The sequence below is a fragment of the Ochotona curzoniae genome, unplaced genomic scaffold, assembly GCF_017591425.1.
Source record: "Ochotona curzoniae isolate NIBS_2020 unplaced genomic scaffold, NIBS_Ocur_1.0 contig_2692, whole genome shotgun sequence".
Taxonomy (NCBI): Eukaryota; Metazoa; Chordata; class Mammalia; order Lagomorpha; family Ochotonidae; genus Ochotona; species Ochotona curzoniae.
This window is the reverse complement of record NW_024465556.1, coordinates 3,602,835-3,626,332: the sequence shown is the minus strand read 5'-3', so window position 1 is coordinate 3,626,332 and position 23,498 is coordinate 3,602,835. Positions and strand designations below refer to the sequence as shown.

Here is a 23,498-nt window from a genome sequence, read left to right as displayed (position 1 = left end):
CTGTACCATGGTCATCTAGCGTACCCAATGTATGACTCTTTCCTCCTCTTGATGGTTCTAACAAGGTACAGACTCCTGCTAGACGCGTTTCCTCCTAGAGTCTTTCACAATAGAATCAGACCAAAGCAAGATCATTGCAACAGTAGAAAATATCTCTTTACTGGTGAAAGGCTTTGCTTCAGGACCACCATGTCAACTGCTATTGTAGATTCAAACAGAAAACATGTAAAAAGCACTATTGTCATCTAAGCAATAAGTCCTAATGCCACTGTAGTTACTGGAGCAGCATCAATCAAAGGCATCATGGTGACCCCGAGCACGAATCTTCTCTCTTTCCCTCAGGTTTGCTGGCAGCTGTGTCTCGGAAAAAGCTGTCTTCAGCAAGGCAGAAGCAGGTAAGAGAAATGCATTAGAAGTCTATGTCCCAGCCCGAGTTGTCGTCAGGCGGCGGTTCGTCGTTGTCCTCAGGGAAGCTGTCGAAGTTGCTTGTGTCTGTGGGAGAAGCAACCTGGCAAACGAGAGAATGAAATCTAAAATAGTCCCCTTTCAAAACAGGATTGAGATGAAGTTTCTATATTCAATCCTTATCCAGTGATTTTTTTTTTAAACATTGCACTTTGTAATGGGATGATCAGTGATAAACAGAGTTCTTAGCCAATGAAAGTGTATTCTAGTGGTAATAAATTATTTACTACATAGTTATAAAATTCAGTTGGTGCTATGAAAAAAATGATACAATGTTAGAGTATAACAGTGTTCTTGCATAGCTTCTGTGCTGTTGTATTTTAAATCTAAAAACTAATGTGTTCAATAAAGATGGAATAATAGATTCTAAGGTCTTAAGATGCAAGAGAGCTCCATGCTCTGAAGATCAAGAACAGACCTCGTGAGCGCTATGGAGGTAGTGCGACGAGGACTGCAGGCTGCCTAGGCTGGGGAAGCAGGTAAGAGCCTGGCGACGTTTCTAAGTATTATGCAATTCCATTTCTAAACTCGAACAAAACTCCCATGCATTTACCGAGGCCAGGATCATTCTGCAGAGCTTTAGTAAAAGCCCACTGAATACTAGTGTGGCATAAAAGGAGAATCCTGATATATTTAAGTTAGGATAAAGTTGGTATACTATTTATCTCTTCTACCACCTTTCTTTTGTTCTAAAAGCAAAATTTCATGCCATGCAGTTAACATTCATAATGTGAGACATGGTAATGGCAGTCTTGCTTGGTTTATCAATAAAAATCACTGACATAAAAAACGTTAGAATGGCACAAACTTTCTGTAGAAAGTAGAGTGCTTTGATAGCCCCAAGGGGGAGGACTGACATCAAATGTCCAGGGAGCAGGAAATAATTCTTTCCCCCTTGAAATGCCATACATTGTATGAGATGTGGTGCTGCTCAAAAATTAAACATAGTTTTGAACTAACTGCATTTACCACAACCACCATCAACAACCTGAAGATAGCTAGAGAATCTTTCAGAGTCTGATGGAGGGATGCAAGGACACAATTGTGTCTGGAGCGCTTCCCATTCAAGGGGGAGGGTAGGTCTGCAGATGGAGCAGCGCTGGCCAGGAAAGGAGGCTACTGAAGCTAGCTGCTGCGGAGTTGTTAAACTCCTTGGTGTACACCTGTATGAGTTTACCTATTGTAATTACCTTATCTGAATGAAAGTTACCTTTTACCATGAAACATGTACAGGAATTTATCCCCCACTGCTTGGATTTTAGGATATAACAGTATGTAAACATGATCATGGTATATAACTGTAGGAATAATTAACAGATTTTTATTGATTATATATGTACCAACAAATTTATCACACAATTACAAGCTGGACCATCTACTTACGCTTGGTATTATAGGAGGTGTCAAGGTGCCTTTTCTTAAACCTTCCCAGTTAAAGCCCTCAAACCATCTAGAAAAGGACAAAAGGAAATGGGTAAAGGTGTTTTGTCTTCAATTAAACTCTTGTCAATACACTATAACATGTTCTCATGGAGAGAAAGAAGTTACATATTTTTATGTGATAAACGGTCACATACTTAATTTCTAAAAGTATAACAGTCAAATTTAAAACATCAGTTAACAGATAACATTTTTCCCTTCTAATTTCAGACATGGTAGCTATGTGACCTTGTAACTTCCATTATCATTATAATACAATGGACATTACAATATGGTTGGCTGAGTGCCTTATAGACCATTTTAAATCGGTAGAATCGAGGCAAGAAAAGTCAGGACAAAGTAGCAACTTTCTATCTCTTCCTGATTCAGTGTGCAGTGTTAGCTAATTCACGTTTTTCATTTCACTATAGTGGCTTTCCCCTATCCTATTGTTTTTAGTAGGGAGAAAATACTTGGTAAACCGGTTGCCAAAACCATACTACTTTTCTGTAAAAATGAGCACTAAATAGTACAGCATGAGGTTAATCTATTTTTGTGAGTTCTTAGAAGCATATGCTAACAGTGAAACTATTCTATCATCAAATTTCTAAAAGACCTTCGAGATATTCATTGGTATTTGTAAACAAGTGCTTTAGACAAGGATGTAAATGTCTTGTCTAATCCAAATGTGGCTTAGCTTTAGAACATCAGCCAATATAGAGGAGGCCTGATGTTTAAGGTTGTATAGTTACTTAAAACAATTGTACTCCATGCATATTCTCTTGTCATTTTGTCCAACTGGACTGTGGCTGGAAAATACACACCTTGTCTTCATAGAAAAGGCAGCACGATAGAGTGGATGAGTTTGGCTTTTCATTTTCTTATGGTAAATAGAATCAAATCTTAAACATTTGTTGTTTTTGGTTTATATTAGAAATAGAATACCAGTCAGTATGAACTGGGAGCAACTGAGTTCAGGAGACTTGCCCTCTGGGACACCATAAGGTCAGGAGATACGTCTAAATAAAGCTATAGACACACACGAGAACTGCCTTTCAAAGGCTAACTGGCCTATACTCCATCTTTGCATGAGCTTAAGGACAATTCACTTCAAAGTGTTTTTTAGGTTTTCTAAACATTGAGATAAAAAAGATTTTTTTTTCTTAAAGCACTTACTTGTGTTTTTGAATGTCTTTCACTCCATTTTTCAAATTTCCTAATCTTTCTGAAGGGTTGTCCCTAAAAATAACATAATAATATTGTAAGTAATGTAAATTTTCCACAAAGATCCTTTCAAAAAATAAGGTATTTGGAATACTGACCTGCATAGTTTTTTAATTAAATTAGCAGCATTTTTGGCAATCTTCTTTGGAAACTCTATCATATCAATCCCTCTCAATATGATGTTATAGGTTTTCATAGGATCTGGGCCTGAGAAAGGCGGGCTGAGAGAATCAAAGACATGATGAGAGAGATTAGTGCACTTTTGTAAATAAGAACATTTATAAAACTTGCTTGGGAGTGAAATCCTGTGGAAGTTTTGCCAAGTCAATCATCTACTCTTCTCCTCACTTCTTTCTAGTGGAATGTCTAATGAGTCCTGCCCTCTCAGGTCATTAAGATGTTTCTTGAACTCTCTGGCCCTTTTTGAGGGGGCACTGATTTACTCACCAAATGCAGCTGGGATGTTGTGCAGCACCATTAGGATGGGCCGTAAGAATAACAGCGCCCGTCCACTGGGTGGCATCACCACCCTCACCTGCTGGAATCCAGTTCCAATGGCCATCTCTCCGCCTCCCTGAATCACCAGGCATGTTTGCACCTCAGGAAAGTACTTCTTAGGCCTGGACCTCCTGCCTACCTTTATCTGGCAAATCAAGTCTCAGGCTCAGTGTTATTTTGCTTTCCACAAAAGGATTGCTCTGATCCACCTGATACAACGGGTAATAAAAGCTAGTTCAACCTGATATAAACTTCACACCATTGGACTTTGACTTTGTAGCTACCTCTTCCTTTGCACAATTTCTTGCTTATATTTTCTCTTCCCTTCCAGATGAAGTTATACTCCTCTGTAGTATTAGCAGGGTATAGAGCAATTCATACGCGATTCATCAATACATTCTTGTTAAACAGATGCTTTTATAGAATTATCCTTCTCCTATCATACCCTTCCTGTTGGTCAGTTCTCAGTAGGTAACATAAGGTATCCGCTATGCTAGTAAGGATGATTTGACTTTGTCCGTTTTATACCTGTCCATCCTTAGAGTGTAGCTTTATGTCAGGTTCAGGAAAGACAGTTCCCTCCTTCAAATTTCCCCTAGCTCAAAATGGGCATTGTAACACAACTTCCTTGGAAATTTATTATTCTGTGAATGCAGGACTTGTATCACTTTGGGTGAGCAAACAGTTATTTTCATTCCTCATGCTGATTAATAAGATGAAACTAATTGTTAGTGAGCATGCTAAAATAAGTCCTGAAAATATGGAACAGCAGATTTTCAAATTGGCAAACAGTGTCAATGTACTTTTCAGTGATGCTATGATTGAATATTCGCTTCACTTTGAATTTACCAGTTTTGAACTTTACATTAAAAAATGGAGAAAAATTGCATCTTTAATTTTTGTCAACAATTTAATGCTTTTTATTTTATGCTTTTTGTTTTATATTCATTTGCTTCTTTCAGAGAACTAAGATCATTTTATAATTGATACAAAGTAGTTTTAGGTTTTATCTTTACTAAAAGAGCAAGAATCAACCAATTGCCCCAAATATCACTAATGGTCAATAATTAATGAACATAATTTTATACATTCCTCTAAGTGGATGGAGGCACACAGGACTCTATACATATGTGTGTGTATACATATATAAAAATATATTTATATATATAATATAATATATACATATATAATATATATGATATATGTGTATATTAAATATATATTAAAAAGCCAAATATTGGTTTAGTTTTAAGCCAATGGATAAAGTTCAAACAAATGTCTTTGAAATGTTACTCACCACTCAAAAATGTAAATCCTAAGTGATTTCTCTAGAATTCGGACAGGCTTTAAGAAATCTAATCAGCTTTTTAAATATTTCAATGATAAACCATCATGACTAATAATTTGAAATCAATATACTTTCAGTTATTTCTATCTTCTCCCTTCCACCTTAATTTTTGTTGGTTTTATTATTATTTTAAGGTTAAAGATTTTATTTGTACTCGGTTAAGAAATCCAAACTTAGATTTCTATTAATCTAAGGCCTAATTTAGATTTCAAGCCCATCATCAATTGTTTTGCCAGCTCCTTTATTTTTAAATGCTGTATCACATTTTGTTGTTGACCTGACCACTTACTGGTGTTTTTGATAGACAAAAATTTTAATTGATACGTTTTAAAGAAAACTCGGTATGTGTGACTTGGCTTACACTTTCTGACTTCCTCCTTAAGGACTATGTGGGATCCATCTATGGACTCCTTTTGACATTGCAGGTGCAGCAGAAGGCTGAGAACAATCAGAACTCTAATCCTCTAACCACTCGAGAACTTACATCATATGCTTTTAGGACTTTGATATCTGTATGATTATTCTTTATCATCAAATTTAGGAAATTACATTTGGACACAATGTGATGATATTCTGAATCAATTTCCCTATTGTTATTGTGGATCAAAAAAACCCCAACTCAACTCTGATTTGAGTTTTATATATTTTCTGGTCCACTTGAAATATGCCATTCATATGCATTTGTTTTTTTCTATCTTTTTCAAGCATATCTACTACCACCCTGTGTTTGTTTTGACTTGTTGTTCTGTTTTATATTGCTTGCATGACTTTCAGTTCTGGGGTGTTTGGAAACTGTGCTAGTTTACTTCTACTGTCAAAGGAAACTGGAAGGTGTGTTGGAGATTACCCTCTAGAGTGATGTTGATTTCAACATCTTCAAATTAATTATAGGTAAAAATCTATTTCTTTAATTTCTCCCATGAGTTCTTTGATCGCCATTTACTTATGCATCTTATTACTGAAATTAACAAAGCATCTACTTAAACAGATTAAAGTAACAGGAAATCATGTTCATTCAGTAATTATTTAGTGGATATGTGCTTCAGGCACCGAAGATTGTCCTCTAAGATTGAATGCTGAAATCTCCCTTTACCTGCTCGATTCAGTGTCAGTCACCAGAGGAGTGCTGTGTGACTGGAATAGATGAACTGAATCTAAACTTAAATCATTTTCTGAGTGAGGAGGGCACCTGTGGATCCTTGAACATAACTAGGAAGAAAGGAGTGGAGGTGTGTGTGGTGGGAGGCTGTGATGGTGAGAGCTTTAGGGACTGGATCAGCTATCCTGAGGAAGACAACAGGCCAGCTTGGAGGGCAAATGCTAATGGGAATTCACCAGCTTTCATTAGGACTTGTCTTATAAAAATCGCACCGCATGATTAATTTCATTTTGTCTTTTTTTTTGATGGGAGAAGGGGGGGCAACATTCGGGAGGTCATGCGGCTCATAGTGAAGCCCAATCATATTCCTTTAATCTTACAATTACTGTCCCTTCTTCCCCTGGATCGCCTTCACTTTCCAGGCCTTCCAAGGGAGGATTATACAGCTCTAGGGGTCCCCTTTCTCTGCTACTCAGTGGGACTGAAGAGGGTCTCTGGCGAATATTTCTTGTTCTTAGATCCATCCAGTGCTCTAATTGCTACCATTGCAATTGCTAATCAGCAATAATGACATTCAGGATAGTAATTCTTTTGAGTCACAATAATGGTTAAAGGAGGTTTGCCAGCATTGTTCCCAGTCCTCTGCCACACTACTTAGTGTTGTTACATACCTTGCAACAACCATCCTGCCGGGTCTATTCTAACTTTCTCCCACCTCTGCCCCTGACTGCCACCATCACCTCATGGGGCCGAGGGAGCAAAACTGAATAAACTATTTTTACTCTGCAGTCTGACAGTCTTCTCTCTCTCTCTTTTAAAATTTGTTGAAGTGGGTGCTGCTTAAGCTCATTTGTCTGTAATCATGATGAGTATTTTTTCATGGTTCTTGAGTGCACTCTACCAAGTCAATGGGAAAAAACAGCTTATTTGCATACAATTTTTGATAGGAGCTGGAGTTGTGCAGCATGTTGAGCTGCTGCTTGTGGTGGCAGCATCCCGTATCAGAACACTAATTTGAATCCTGGTTACTGTGCTTCTAATTCAATTCCCTGCTAGTGCATCTGGGAAAGCGGGAGCAGTCGGCCCAACCACTTGGACCATCGCCATGTAGGAGATGGAGCTACAGGCTTCTGGTTGGACCAGCCCAGGAAATGGTAGCCAATTGGAGAGTGAACTAGTAGATTGAAGAGCTCTCTATTTTTCTGTCACTCTTCTTTTCAAATAATTTTTTAAAAAATGGAACAATCATTTCTGTAATAACCTCTTTCATGAAGTTTTTAAAGTTTATCAGTGATGCTCAGGTTTTTTTTTTCATGACCTTCTTGAGCCCTCATACCTATTTAAGTCAGTAAGATTTTCAGTTTGGGCCAAACTATAAAATTTTGATTTATTATTTCTCTGATGCTTTATAAATTCTATGACCCTGTGGTTTAAACTTTTCTCTTTTAAAATTTGCTATTTCTAGTTTTTATTACATTCCAGTGAGATACTGTGATCTGTAGAATTTCTGCTTTACAAAACAAAGGATTCTTCTCTTAAGGATTTATTACATTTAAAACTAGAATACACTAAACTGTAATTCTAACAAAATTTTTAGATACACTTCTAAACATAAAGAATGATGTCATTACTAACATTTTAGCTCAGTTAATTGACTTACATAGCACACTGGGAAGATTAAATTTCCATGTATACTGAATTGCAACTTCTCTGTTCTACAAATCATCCCAGTATTTGTTCACTGAATCTGCAATACATTTAAAATGGCCTCCTCTAGAAAGAGACTATTAAAAATCTGGATTGCATCAGATAATCTGAGATGATCATAGACACTTCAAATGTACCTATGGATTTCCATTTATGGGCATTTCACAAGCAACATTGTTTTTAGCAGTGTTTTTAGCACTACCAGTGGCGGTCAGCAGTTACGGAGTGGTTACCATGCACTGGCAGTTCGCTAAGTCTTTCATATATTGTTCCCTTCCTTTTTACATCTTCCTTTCTTTCCATTCTCGTTGCCCTTTTCTAGGCCCTCAGTGTCCTAGACTTAAATTACGGGAATAGCCTTCAAAGCAGCATTCCCATTCCTCTTGCAATTTTCCATACACATAACTTCCAATATGCCACACATTCCATTATCAGAAAATACTCAATAATTCCCTCTTTATAAGGAATCCAAGCACGTAGGTGCAAGCAGTCACAAGCCTTGGAGGTGACTCACACTTTTCTTTTTTTTAATGATTCATCTACGTTTATGGGAAAGTCGGATATACAGGGAGGAGGAGAGACAGAGAGGAGGAGAGACAGAGAGGAAGATCTTCCATCTACTGCTTCACTCCCCAAGTGGCCACAATGGCCAGAGCTGAGCTGATCCAAAGCCGGGAGCCAAGAGCCTCTTTGGGGTCTCCCATGTGGGTGCAGGGTCCCAAGGCTTTGGGCCGTCCTCAACTGCTTTCCCAGGCCACAAGCAGGGAGCTGGGTGGGAAGTGGGGCTGCCGGCATGAGAACTAGCACCAAAATGGGATCCAGGCGCATTTAAGGTGAGGACTTTAAGCCACTAGGCTACCTCGCCAGGTCTCTCCCATTACCTTTTCCATGCACCATCTCTACAGTCAATGGCTTTAAGCCAGCCCTGTGAGGAATTCTCTTTCCATTGTCTTCTGCACCTGGGTTCAACTCATGTTTTACAGCCTAGCTGGTGTCTCACATTCTCACAAGTCTCCCTGAAGAAACCTGTGCTCTTCTGGACGCTGTAGATCATACTGCTGTTATTCCTTGCTCTCCCAGTCACATGTTATGGTGATTTTTTTTTTTTTGAGCATGTAGCATGTTCTTACACCTTAAGATAGCCCTACTACTTTTTCAGTTGCTGATGATTGTAATATTACAGAGAAAACGTTGAAAGCATTCCCATAGCATTTACATACTATGATTGCTAACATGTCCTCGTCTATGGAAAATTGATACTGATAGTTCTATCACTTACCTTGCTTCATTTTGGCTAAATCACTAAATTCAAATGTCTGAAACATATGCACTGCATCTTTCACACTCACATATTATTGCTAATTCATCCTACGTAAGAACAAAAACTGACATTTCATTGACTGACCTTCCCTAATCGATTTTGGAGCCTGCTTTTATGATTTCCTGGGCATTTGAGAAAACAGTGTTACCGAGATGCACTGAAAGGAGCTTTAGCACTGTTCCATCAGAACAACAACAACGTGGTTTCGCAGTTCTTAGTGGTTTTTCTTGGCAGTTGCCTGTAAACATTCATACCTGCCAGTCAGAAGTTCATACATTAGGATTCCCAGTGACCAATAGTCAGCTGAAATGTCGTGTCCTTTGTTCAGGATAATCTCTGGGGCCACATACTCCGGAGTCCCACAAAAAGTCCATGTCTTCTTTCCAAAGCCTATTTTCTTTGCAAAGCCAAAATCAACCTTGCAAAGGAAGCAAAATAAGATACTTAAGCCATTTTGGGTTAATATTTAAAACAAGTTACTTTGCTGAAGGACACGGATAGGAGAAACAAAGCAAAGCAAGCCCGTGTTGGAAATGCACCTTCAAACAGAATCATCCATAGTGGAATCAAAGTTCCTCTGCCCAAACTAGTTCTAGAAGGAAAAATACTTTCAAATATTGGGCATAATTTTCACCAGCAACAATACAGGCAACCTTTCCTTTCTGGAAATATCTCTTGCTGCTTTGTGTGTGTGTGTCAACAGGAGCTGTAATATAATCAAAAGCATTTTTGCCTTTCCTAAAAATTAAAAATTTAGCATCTTTCCAAGGAACCACACAATTTGTTCCGGACTTGGTGAAGCTGACAATTCTTTCATATTAATTGAGATGCAACTGTCTTGAAGACAATGAATATCACAGCTACAAGATCAAATACATTGCTTTTGGTAAACATGCACAGATAGAATGAAAATGTATCCTTCATTTTTCTAGAAACATGTTGAGGGGTCCTGGTTGCAGAAAATTAATTTTTTCCCTAAACCAACTGGATTGAGTCTACACTAAGTGCCATTGATTTGATATATATATTTTAAAAAGTGTAAAAATTACCAAAGTTTAAAAATAGAATGAAGCAGTAATCAAAGGCCACAAAACTTTTACATTTTTAAATAACAGAACTTCCATCTGTAGTAAATCCTTAGAACTTTTCATTATTTGTCAAATCATTGTAATCTGGATAATGCTATTATCTATAAGGCTTATTTTTCATCCATTACTGTTATTATTTTTAGTTTTTAATTTTTCATGATCCAGTTCCTTAGGCTCAGGGACCTCCCCTTCCACCTCTCCCCCACTACTGTTATTCTTAAGTCCAGTATATTAAAGTGCCGCAGAGTCTCCCATAATACAGGAATCTGCGGTCTGCGATTCACAGAAAGCTGATCAGGAAAACGCAGGTCTATAAGCTTATGTCGGCAAGTATGTTTTCCAATGTGTCCTAGATTTCTCTAATTTTTGACAGTAGTTGAGGACTGTGATTCTGAGAGTCTAATTCTAGGGCTTAAAAACTAAAACAGATTTTAATGTTAGGAAATAAACGCCGCTTTACGTGTGACGTGCACTAACCAGTTTCGCATAACCTCGGTGATCTAAGATGAGATTCTCTGGCTTGAGGTCTCGATAAATGATTCCTTTGGAATGCAGATACGCAAAAGCTTCTACCACGCATGCTGTGTAAAATCGAGTTGTAGAGTCTTCAAATGAACCTCTGAAACACAGGAAAAAAAGAATAAAAAAGCACATGGCAAAGCGTTATCTCTAGTGAAGTATGTTTTTTTTTTCCCTCATTTAAAATATTCCTGAACCAGCTGAGATACAATGGGAAATGCACGTGGATGGCTTTAGGTGACGTGCAACAAATATCAGCCCCAGAACGCATCGTTCATCAGAGCCCCTTTCTGCCTGTTTGCCTTATTTTAAAAAAGAAGTATTCATTTGAAAGGCAGAGGAAGAGACACAGACATCCATCCACTGTTCACACTCAGATGGCTGCAACAGCTGGGACTGGGATGAACCAATCCAGAAAGCTGAGGTATATGGGTGCTTGGGCAGTGTTTTGATGGGAGGGCACTAAATACTTCAGCAGGGAGCTGAGTCAGGAAATCTGGAACTTGAACCAGTACTCATAAAGGATGCTGGAGTTACAGGTGGTGGTTTAACTCACTACACACAAGGATAGCCCTACCTGCTCACATTCTGATGGCATTTATTTCATTTTTAAAACTGAAGAGCCAACTTGAACAAACTGGGCAGTGGAATGTAGCTACATTTGGACAAATTTCATCAGTGAACCCAAAAGCCTTTTTTTTTTTTTTCAAACTTTGTGTGTGTCAAAGAGATACAGTCTGCATTTCAATTATTAATTTCCCCTGAGTTACCATTGAAATAATCAGCTCTTCCCAAAAGAAATATCTTTCTTTTGAAATGCAGTTTCAGGCATGATGATATCGACTGCTCTAGATACCAGAATCTTAACTGTAATTACCAAGATTCTTGAAACTCTTTCCAATAATATCAGAATAAAGTAATTGTGAATTTATGAGTGCAAGAGAAAGTCTCTTGGAGAAAAACTGCAATTTATGGTGTAATTGTCCTCTGACTTGGAGCTATTGTTGAGAAAAAGATAATGAAGCATTGCCTTGAAGATGAGTTCTCTGTCCTTAGCATATTTTTTGTTCGTCCGTGGCATATTTCTTACAGTAGGGAAACTACTTATCTTAAAAAGCAGCACCCATATGCATATATAATTAATACATGATTTTAACAGCACTGAGCCTGTGACTTTAATCCCTTCTCAGTGGAAAGCATTGCCAAGCAAAACAAAGTAAAGCAGTGTAGGAACAGTCTTATTGAGCTCATATTACATGCCTTGTTTAAATCATCAGATTTTGATTACTTCCTTACTAATCAGAGCTGTGTGACTGTGATTCGGGTTGTCCTCTGTGGATGTTTACAAACGCTTGGTTGGTTTTACAAAATGATTGTTTCTACAGTTGTGACAGAGCAACAGATCTCTGCTCTTCTTAACATCTTACTGTTAATGGAAACAAGTGGACAGATGCATTTTTAATGTAAGAAAATTACATACTTACATAAGAGATGTGTTTTTTTGTATCATTTCTTGCAAACGGTGTGTTTATATCCTGCAGAAATGAGTCATTTAAGCAGGAAGATAGACACATTCAACATAAACTCCCATGTATGAGAGTAGACTTAGGAACATGAATGCGAAGCAGGACCTGGGCTGAGATCTAGGCTGTTCAATTTTGAGCAGCGATCTATCCATCTCTGGGTTTCTGTGCTTGAAAGTGCAAAATAGGGCAGACACAACCGCATCATTAAGTTGTTGTGAGGATCCAAGGAATTGATGAGTTCTTAGAATAAACCTGAAGGCAGTACACCGTGACCATTGTAATCAAATGCCAGAAAACTCTTGTTTGGCATATTGCGTCTTTATCTAGAAAAGTATAGTACAGGTGTCAAGTTTTGGGACTGGAGGTGAAGAATTTGCAGTACTAATTTTCACTGTGAAATGAAGAATTTTTCACTGCCAAGACTGGCTGTTATGAATCAACTCAGAAGAGCCTACTGAGAGTCTGTGTTCTTCTCACTTGCCCTAAACTTCTTAAAAGCATAGAGGAAAAATGACCCCTCTGTTGCCTGCCAATCAAAAGCCTCTTCTTTTTATCATGAAGTGAAGTTACCACAAATCATCATCTTTGAGTGTTTCCACTCTTCATTGCTGTCTTTTGTTTTAAATTTTCTCTGGTCCTGAGTCATTTGGAATTGGGACATTTTTAGAATGCTGGTTTCCATTTCCTCAACAGACCTGGACCTCATAAATAAATCTATTCAATTTTAAACTCTTAAATGAAAACCTCCTTTCAAGCCTTGACAAATCAATACAGGATATGCACACCAACTGTTTACCAGCAATGAAATGGTTCCTGGTAAACATTTGATGTAGGTAATTTGTGGATTTTGAAACAACCAGCTTGAAAGTGGTCAGAAAGAATAACATCAGGGTGGCTAAAAAATGAAACATTAGGATTAGAATTGGAAATGGCAACGCAAATTTGATCTAAGACAAAATAAATAGGAGGAGAAATGCAAAGTGAAAACTCAAGATGAAAACTCTAATAAGCTACTCATTTTCTTTGCTTCTATTCACTTTTCTAATAACAGTAATGACAAAATTCACTCTAAAGTTTATGCATGAAGCATTAATATGTTCAACCGTCAGTTTTTCAAGTTATTTTTGAAAGTAAACTTTATCTCATGTGCTTGCCACTTAATTTGATTTTACATTCTGGGTTTTTCAGTGCCAGCAGCCAAGGCTTTCTGAGTGAAATACATTTAATTTTGCTGGGTAGTCATGGGTGGTCATTAGGAAGCAGCTGGCTTGGGGGAGGAGTAGGTGAGGAGAAAACAGCAGTGGACACTGATTTGTCTACATTGCTTTTTACCGTCTGCCTCCTTCCTTTAGCTTCTGAGTTTGAGATGCAGCATTGCTTGGTTCACCGAGGTACCTAAGTCCATCAGGAAACATTTTCTGCAGAGAGAGCTACTTGGTTCCTCCTAAAATTCATAGATATTGAGGCTCTCACATGTAAAAGCGGGGAAGCCAGGGTGGGTCCTTGGTATAACGGTTAAGATGAATCTTGGGATGGCTGTATGTGACATCGCAGTATCTGGGTTCAAGCCCTGCTTCACTTCAAATTCCAGCTTTTTTCTGATGCCTGCCTTGCAGGAAGAGATGGTTTAAGTACTTGTGGAAGACCCAAATACCAAACTTCTGTTTTGGCCTGGTCTGACCCAAATGTGGCAGCCATTTTAGGAATGAACCAGTGGTTGGATAGTATCTCTGTTTCTCCACCTTTTAAATAACTAAAGTGAACCTCAAAAAAGTGACATGAAACTCTTAGATCACTGCTCTCTCCTAACTTGCTTTCTGCACATGCACTAACTCAGAGCAGCTGATGGCTCAAGCTGCTGGGTCTTTGCCGCCTGTGTGGGGGAACTGGACTGAGTTCCTGGCTTCTGTTTCCCACCGGGTGCAGGCCTTGCCATTATCATTTGGGGAATGAATTCACTATTTCTCCCTCTGTCTTCCAAATAAAAAATAATAGCAATAGTAATAATTTTTAGGAGTGAGTCACATTAGGATATGACAGATATTACTTTGAAAATCATAGAGACCATATTGGTTTTATATATCCCAATATCCCCAGGCTCTATCACAATGGCTGTCAAATAATGGTAGTGTTCAAGTACCCAAAACAAGAATAACGTACGGTAATGTACTGTAACCAACACATGGCTTCTGGGCACATGAGGGTTCTCTACACTGAATCTCAGAAACATATTATGCAATAAGGGAGAATCTAAGGGGCAGGACTAGGACAAGCAATAAATCTGCAGGTGTCAACAGGTGCACATTAAAAAATGACTTGGGAATCATCAGCAGATAATTCACAGCAAGTGATCAAAAGATCATCTTAGGAAAACTTTTTTTCCTTCAATTTCTTAAAGCATATACTCAAGATAGGTAATTATCTCCTAAAATATTTCCTAGGAGAAACTTCAAAAAGATGATTCACTAGTTTCATAAATATGGGATGAAAAAGTGAGATACAGTGGATTTCCAGGATTCAAAACTAAACCAACACTATCCAAATTTACCCTGGAATGGTAGAAAGTAAATATAAATGAGATTATTTACATGAAATATTGCTTCTAAGTGGACTGATGTTTCCTTAAGATCAAAGATCTAAAATAGATGGCTGAAGGTAGGTTAATTTTGAAACCAAAATCATGCTAAGAGTTGAGAAAAATGTTATGCAGTGAGTTTCATACATGAAACAGAAATGCCTCCACAGATAGCAACTCCATTTCCATTTTAAAAACCAGCAGGCTGAAAGTATAAACGTGATTTCTATTTGTGTAAGAATTGACTCTTCTAACAGACCATAATGAGCAAGTCCATTTTTAAAGAGACACTACAGAAATCCAGTGTCTTACCTATCCCTGAGAATGGTCCAGAGTTCTCCGCCTAGGCAAGCTTCCATCAACATATACAAATATTTGCTGTCCTTGAATGTTCTGTAGAGTCTGTGAGTTGCAAATCAGAAAGCAAATGTTAGAAAGATTAGTGTCTTTTCAAAGGATATTAATTTCTGAGTGCCTAGATTGCTTTTTTAGATGTTTCAGGCTGGAAATTTTATGAGGATGGGAGAGGCTTCATCTACAAATGGGCATAAAGACCCAAAGGTTAGTGGCTAAGACTGACACACGATTGGGGCTAATCTTTCCCTTGAAATGGGAAAGACATCCAAAAAACGAAGGGAAACAGGGCATCCTGGAATCATCTCATTTCTGAAGTGGCTGGTATTCTGAGCATGGTATCCTGGACAACTATTTATAGTCATACATAAACGGGGAAAATTATACAGATTAGTTTCCAATCATTGACACGTATGGAATTTATGAATTTTTCACTTAAATTCATGTTATTTTCCAACAAGTTCCACTGGCAAAATGACTATAAAAGCAACATCCCTGGGGCGGGGAGGGGGAATCCCTGTTATCCTCTGGTGAGTGCTTGCAAAGTACTGAGGATGAATGGTCAGCCACCATTTCATTTTTTTTTAAAATGCTGAAAAAGGTAAATACTAGGTCAGTTTGGTTTTTGACATTTTTGTCTTCCAAACAGTTGATGTCTGTGTGGTGTTTTAAGCTAAGAGAAAAGAAAAGTGATATGTTAGCAACTGGAAAAAAAAAAATTTTTTGTAGTCAGTCTGATCCTCCTGACTTCTGCCTGGCTTGGCCCAGCTTAGCTCTGTTGATTGGGACCCTTTGGGCAGTGAACTGGGGTATGGAACATTTCTGGCTTTCTGTAATTCTGCCAATGTCCTTAGTGAAATAAATCTCAAAAAGTACAGAATCAAAACTTAATATTTTTTTTTTTCAAATAAGTAAGCTTCATGATGAGAATAAGAAATCAATTTCTTTCTGTAAAGAAAATGTGTTAGGAGTGACCGGAGCAGGCAGTGGAGGCTGTGGCTCTTTGCTTCCAGCCTTTACCTCACTATGAAATCGGAATGGGCCCCCTGCATGATCTGCTTCTCCGAGCGGATGTGTTCCTGCTGTCTCGTGTCCACAATGTGGCGTTTCTTGAGAATCTTCATTGCAAATGTTTTGGATTCTTCACTTTTCAACTGGACCTTGAGAAAAGGCAGAAGGGACAACTGAGAGAAAGCTCATAGACTTAAAGGAGTGCTGGGCACTGACCGCTCCCAACTAACAGGTGCATGGAGAACTTCATAGAATTCCAGCAATCATTCTTAAGTACTACCCCCCTCCCTCGCACAGTATTTAGCCTCCTAGTGCTCAAAACCCAGAGCTCACAGCCAGCATTTAATACCAACCACTTAATCGGATGAATTTTGCCTATCTGATTTCCAAATTTATTTTCTGTCTACCTGGATTAGAGACCAGAATACATAATTGATTCTCATTGTGCTATTTCATTTCAAATAATGTGTATGAATATATTTACTAATGAATTAAAAACACATATTCTACTTTCATTTCAAGTATGTGGAGGCAAAAATGGGATCCTAGTCGATATTTGTAGAGCTGACAGATCTGTGTCCCTGGAGACCGCTGATGCGTGCCCTGCTGTTTCTTCTCACCGCACAGTCGTCTTTCCCTTCTTGCAGCTAAGTAACAGACAATCGTGACCACATTTTTTCAAGAGATCTTGAAACCTGATTTCTCTCCTCAAACATGTATGATGGTTTGAATCCCCTGTAATCATGTGGGGGGAGGTGCTGGCTGTGCCTTCAAGTCCCCCCTGGTTCTGCAACAGCTGCCATGGCCCCCGGGGGCTCTGTGGGAGGCTTGAGTCTACCCACGGTTATAACTTCAGAAAGGATGCTGCTCTGTGTTCACTTTTATGGGAAATTCCAACAAGCTAACTTGTAAGAGAGAGAGGGGATAGGGCTGAACACTTAGCAACCAAATAAGGGAATTATCATTGGTACTCCCAAGCAGCAAACTCCTTGAGACATGAACATATAGCCCAGCATTTTAGTAACTAATGAAATCTTTAGAGAAGTAATACAGCAAAGTCTGTTTTTCCTGGTTAGTGTACCTGTCCCTTGTTCAGTTGCAAAAATACTGCACAGGCTCAATATGAAGTTCTTAAGTATTTTGTTCATGCCTACATGGTAGATTGAAGTTGATCTGATGGATCAGTTAAGTGGCAAGTTCCTTAGGGGGCAGCGTGAATGAATGAGTTGGTTTGCTGCCAGCCTTTGTGAATGTGTGTGACAGGGAGCAGGGAAATGATCTGAAAATGCCTTTAACAGCCAAAGGTTCCCTACGCTGCAACAACTCCACGATGACAGATTAGTGTGATACAAATGAATTTAATGTTGCTCATGATAGAAAATAATAAAACATGAAAACTCACTTCTCAAAGCAATCTCTATGGAAAGCAAAAATGCCAAGAAAGAAAAGCTATGTTAGTACTAAAACTCACTGGGAAAGGCACAAAACCTGGCTCTGTTCAGAGCCTTGCCCTATGAAATCATTGAGGACTCACAGACAGCTCAGAGGCCTAATGAAAGAACTGGTCACTGAAGGGATGGAATCTGATTTTTCACTTGCACCCAGGTTAGCAGAAAGAAGCTGAACCTTATGGTTCACTGCTCAGGATTTGAATTCCAACTGCGTCTAAGCAACTCATTTAAGAAGCTGAGGGAGATGCCCGCTCCGAGCCCCAGATCTTGCGGCTCTCAGCTATTGTGTTCAATCACTGCTACTTTCAAAGAGAAGGTGCTACTCAGTGGGCACTTACTTAGGATTTCTACTCTTGTACTGTGGTTCTACCCAGAAATCTGTGCCCAGTAAAACAGAAAAAAAATTCTGTCCCAGAGGCATCAGCAGAATTATCTAAAAAGCGCACAAATTGCCCCAAGGCACGCAGGTATCAGGATTTAGATTCAAATCTTTTTGACCTAAGCCACTTACAGTAGCTTGTTTTCCTTCAATTGAATATGAAACAAATACGCAGGGACAGGTATTTGGCATGGAGATGAAGGCAATTATCGCAACTCTTACGTTGAACAACAGGAGGCCAGATCTGAATCCTGGCTGTATTGCACATTCTAGCTTCCTGCCGTTAAATACACTGCAGGTAGCCATGGCTCTAGTGCTTGGGTTCATGCCATCCCCATGGAAGACCTGGACTGAGTTCCTGGCTGGTGGGTATTTTTTTTAAATAAAGATTTATTCTATTTTTATTGGAAAGTAGATACACAGAGAGGAGGAGAGACAGACAGGAAGAAATTCAATCTGTTGATTCACTCCCCTAGTGGCTGCAGTGGCTGGAGCTAAACCAATCTGAAGCCAGGAGCCTAGAGCCTATTGTGGGTCTCCCACGCGGCTGCAGACTCCCAAGGCTTTGGGCTATCCTCCACTGCTTTCCAGTGTCACAGGCAGGGAGCTGGATGGGAAATGGGGTTGCTGGAATTAGAACTGGTGTCCATATGGGATCCTGCTACATGCAAGGCAAGGACTTTAGCCACCAGGCTACTGCGTCGGGCCTGACTGCTGGGCATTTAAACAGTTCACCAACATATGGGAGCTTTCTCTTGGTCTCTCTTGCACTACTTAGTATTGTGATTAAGAATTGACAGTGAAGCCAGAACTATGGCTTAGGTTTAGCTGCCACTCAACAATGCTGCCACTCCACATGGGTGTGAGCTTGAGTCCCAGCTGTTCTACTTATGATCTAGGGAAGAAGCAGAAGATGGCCAAAGTGTTTGGGCTCCTGCCTGGTTTCTATCTTTCCCCAAGCCCAGCCCGAGTTGTTGAGATCATTTGAAGAGTGAACCAAAATGTGTAAAATCACTCTCTCTTTCCTAATCTTGCCATTCAAACAGATAAACTCTCTTTAAAAAAAAAAGTTCATAGTCACTTTTGCAAAAGATACTAAAACATCTTTGGTTTGGAAGAAATTGACTATCTGATCTACATGGTAAAATGCTTTTGTAAATTCCAGGCTTAAACTGTATCACAGGGGACATTATTATTGCAAAGTCCTTTATAAGATGGGTCAACTTATACATACAGCAAAGCACAACTCTCCTCGGTCCTTGCCCTTAGACAGGTAACACTCTAGAACAAAGGTAAATAAGTTGAGAAAAGTTTGAACAGGAAACCGTGTCCTAGTCTTGCCTGTTTCACTAGTAAGTTCATGATGAGTTATGTAATGTCACTGAGCTTTATGTCACTTCTCAGAAATAGGATGTCTACCTATATTCTCCAAGGGCTCATTTCAATGGAAAAATTCAGCATTTCTGTGATTTAATAACTAGGTATTTTTAAAATGGATTTTAATCTTTTGGAAATGGCACAATATACATCTGGTCATAGTTTGGGACAAAAACCAGATGAACTAACCCCCAAATAACATAACATGGCTGCAGAAATCATGATGGTTCATTCTGAAATCATGACATTGCCTTTATAGTATAGACATATTCTGGGAGATAAAGGCTCTATTTTTCTCTCTTCTCTCATTCTTGGCATACAAATAGGATCAGTTTCTGTTGCGTCCTCTCTGTTATTATCTTTCCATGAACATGCTTTGTATAAAAATAGCAGTAACTTTCCCAAGAAGAATATTAAAACTGGCTCCAAGGCACTAGGGAATCTAGGCAGAGCTCATATTATTATAATAGCTGTAATACAGGAATGGCAAATATTTCTCTAAACAGAATAACAAAATTTTAATCAGACAATCTGTGTCATGTGGTAAAGCATGAAATCATTTTGCTTTTGGCTCCTTTTTGACCTGGGAGGAAATGGCTTTGTGAGCTACCTAAAATTAATTCAGTAATGGTTTATGATTGGTAGGTTAACCCATGTTTCCCACAAATTGAGGTAACTTAAGGAACTCATGACAACTCTACAATATAGTGCAAAGCACAGTTTTGTTAAGGAGAAAGAATGCAAGAGTGAGCATGAGCTCACAGGGGCCCTAGACTGTGAATGTTAGTATTGTATCCCATCAGATTAACCTTGCTGCACTGCTGGAAACACTTCACTCTGTTTCCATTAGTTCTTAACCAGGCTTTACACAATAAGCCAAAAACACACGACATTTTAGCCATTAAGAGCAACAGTCAACAAATCTGTTCACTCCATAAGTGCATCAACACTGAGTGTTCTTTTCATCCTTTCCCAACACTTGCCAGACACCTTCTCTGCCTTTCTGTGTTCTGGTATAGGTTCTATGTTTAGGAAACAAACACCCTATTGTGTATCAGTTGAATATAGTCACAAAGGTGAGGCAAGTTAGAATGTGTCTCTAGATATGCCGGAAAATTCAAGAAGAAAAATGATGCAATGTTACTGAATATTAAATAACTGAGCATTTAGATTATTCAACTCTACAATCATACACGTTGACAATAAAAACATTTAGTATAGCACCACTTTTTAACCTAAGAAAATATACACCACAGAAAGCAAACTTCTAGAAAGTAAATTAATAGCTGCCTGTCTAGAATAGATTGTAAATGGCATACGTGTTCCTACTGGAGTTGACAGAAATGTTTGAAAACTGAAATAGATGTTGACTGTGAAATTCTGATACAAACATTTTATGACATGCTAATTACCCCTCAGAAAAACTGCTAGAGAATTTTTTTACAAGAGGCAAACTCTAGATAACATTTATAATTTCTAGCCTTTATTTTTCATTCAGTTGGAAAAACTAATTTATAAAAGAATTACAATCTCTACAACAAATTTCAAAATATGTGGGAAACTTAAGATGAATAATCAGAAATGCCACTTTACTGTTGCAATTCATAATCAAGCCTGCTTATAATTCAGCTGTCCCAACTGAATGAAAAATAACAACTACAAATAAGTCTGCTCTGAATTTCAGGCAGATTCACAATGAGAAGAAGAGCAGTTTTATGACTTGTGGCTCAGCTAACTTGATAGACATGGCAAAGTACAATGTGCATTGTTTGGGAGGAACATGCTTACTGTCATGGAAGGAAAGTCCAGCATTCTACCTAGGTGTTCAAAAAGCCACCCTACAAATGATCACTGGATTGCATTTCCCAACACTCCCTAACAACAGCAACGAAGCACTTCCTTTTACCATTAGTAGATGACAATTGGTTCTCTAATTTTATCTAAAAATTAAAATATCGCAAGTACTTAAGAAGCTACACCTAACTGTAATGCTATAGCCTTTTTATTGAAATTCATGTTTTCCTCTGTATTTGTACTGCACTGGAAAGTTTAAGCAAAAGTGACACACTCTTGCCTCAGTCGCTTTGTAACAGTCCTTTTTGACGACCTGTGCCATACATTCAGTTAAGCTGGTGCAGGCATCCCATGTGGGTGCTGATTTGAGTCCTGACTGCCCCCCTTCCTATCTCGCTCCCTGGGAGTGCACGTGGGACTGCAGCAGAAGTGGCCACTTCCCCATGGGAGACCCAGATGGAATTGCAAACTCGCGACTTTGGCTAAATCTTAGCTACTGCGAATATTTGGGGACTGAACAAGTAGAGAGTAAATCTAGTCTTTGCAACTCTCACCTCCTCTATGTGTGGGTGTATAGGTGCGTGTGAGTGTGTTTCTCTATTTTTTTTAAACTTTGCCATTCAAATAACTTTCTTTCACGGAAACATGTTTGTTTCACTACTTATCTATAATTTTATCTCCAGTAGTTCCCTGCTCTACACAATAACATTTTTTTCTTAGTCAATGTGTAAAACTTATGAAGCACAGCATTTGATCTGCTCCACAGGACACGTCAGGAAGAAGAGCAAAAGGTCTTGCCACATCGTAAGTGACAGATACCCAACTGCACAGTGAATGCAAAATTTCTCAGAGAAGACAGAGCTGCCAAGCTTTTTGCCCTGGGATGTAGAGACACAGTATTGCTATCTAGGCAAAGGCTTGGTGTGCAAAAATTGAGAAATCTCTTATTCATAGATGGATATTATACAAGTGACAGAGGGGAAAAAAAAAACCTTTTCTTGTTCCAGCCTCATTTTCCTCCACACATTCAACTCAGTCTCTTACCCAGAATGACAGCAATCCTATTTAAGTTTATTAAATATTTAAATCCTTCTATAGATGGTAAAACAAATATCAAATAATGTATTTAAAGTGCAGACTGATCCAAAGAAAAGCTAGCTTTCTTGAGGAATTTTAAGTGTTTCTTTTTAATTTTTGTTTTAAATAAAAAATAACATTCACCCGAGGGGCCAGCTCTGTGGTGCAGTGTATCAAGCTACTGCCTATAACGCCTTTCAGTCCAGCTCCCTGCTAATGATCTGGGAAAAGCTTTACAGGATGGTCCAAGTGCTTGGGCTTCTGCTACACACATGGGAGACCTGAAGGAAGCTCTTGGCTCTGTGCTTTGGTCTGGCCCAGCCCTGGATATTGTGGCCATTTGAAGACTGAACCAGCAGAATGGAAATATCTCTGTCTCTCCTTCTGACTATGTAACTCTTGTAGACAACCAAATCTTTAAAGAGAGAAAGTCACCTTTCAGTTTTGACAAAAGAAACAGAACACTACTTTTAATTATACCATGAAAAATGGTTGGGCCATTTCTTGGAATTCATTTAGAGATCAAATACCTTGTGATTTCTCTTGTGCTAAGGAATTAGCATCAATTCATCTGGATTCAGAAGTTACCTATTTTCACAGCATTAAAGATTTTTATGTTGCACATGTCATCAGTCATCCTTTAGAGCTAATATTTATTTTCTATAAGTGTGTGTTTAATACATGTTACGTAATTTTTAAGTTATTAAATTGATGGCTACATGATTAACTGTGTTACACTTGGAATTGCATTCCATCATCAAGTGATCAGATGTTTCTTCCCCCTATTGAAGATTTTTAATTTTATAAACACTTTCTATTTTGAAAGGCTGAATTATAGAGAGATCTTCCATCTGCTGGTTCACTCCACAAATGGTCACAATAGCCAGAGCCGGGCCAGTGGGAAATTAGGAGGCTGGAGCTTCCTCTGCATTTCCCATGTGGTGCAATGGACCACCAAATTGGGCCATCTTTTGCTGCTTTCGCAGGTTATCAGCAGGAAGATGGAAGGCAACTAGAGTTGCTGGGACTTAAACCAGCACCCAGATGGGATGCTGGTGGAGGACTAACCTACTACACCACAGTATTGGCCCCTAATCTCTTCCCTTTTTTTGAAAATAATTTTTCCTTTTAGGCATCCCTCCCTGCCTGCCTCCCTCCCTGCTTCCCTGCCTGCCTGCCTGCCTTCCTTCCTTCCTCCATCTCTCCCTCCCTCCCCCATTACTTTCATCCCTTTGTTATTTTCTCTCGCTTTCTTTCAAGCTCTAT

The 23,498-nt window shown here is 38.8% G+C and overlaps 1 protein-coding gene across 3 annotated transcripts in view; it reads right to left on the bottom strand.

The window, feature by feature from the left end:
• Window positions 1–332: 332 nt before the first annotated feature.
• Window positions 333–23,498, bottom strand: part of PRKG1 (protein kinase cGMP-dependent 1) — a 1,092,100-nt gene continuing 1,068,934 nt past the window's right edge. For all 3 annotated transcript variants that reach the window (XM_040975781.1, XM_040975780.1, XM_040975782.1), the window contains 8 exons: window positions 16,164–16,303; window positions 15,102–15,191; window positions 10,647–10,788; window positions 9,336–9,499; window positions 3,207–3,329; window positions 3,061–3,123; window positions 1,849–1,915; window positions 333–508 (listed from right to left, as the gene is read on the bottom strand). In XM_040975781.1, coding sequence (XP_040831715.1) covers window positions 410–508; window positions 1,849–1,915; window positions 3,061–3,123; window positions 3,207–3,329; window positions 9,336–9,499; window positions 10,647–10,788; window positions 15,102–15,191; window positions 16,164–16,303 — 888 coding nt within the window. In that variant the 3' untranslated portion in view covers window positions 333–409. The remainder of the gene's footprint in view (window positions 509–1,848; window positions 1,916–3,060; window positions 3,124–3,206; window positions 3,330–9,335; window positions 9,500–10,646; window positions 10,789–15,101; window positions 15,192–16,163; window positions 16,304–23,498) is intronic.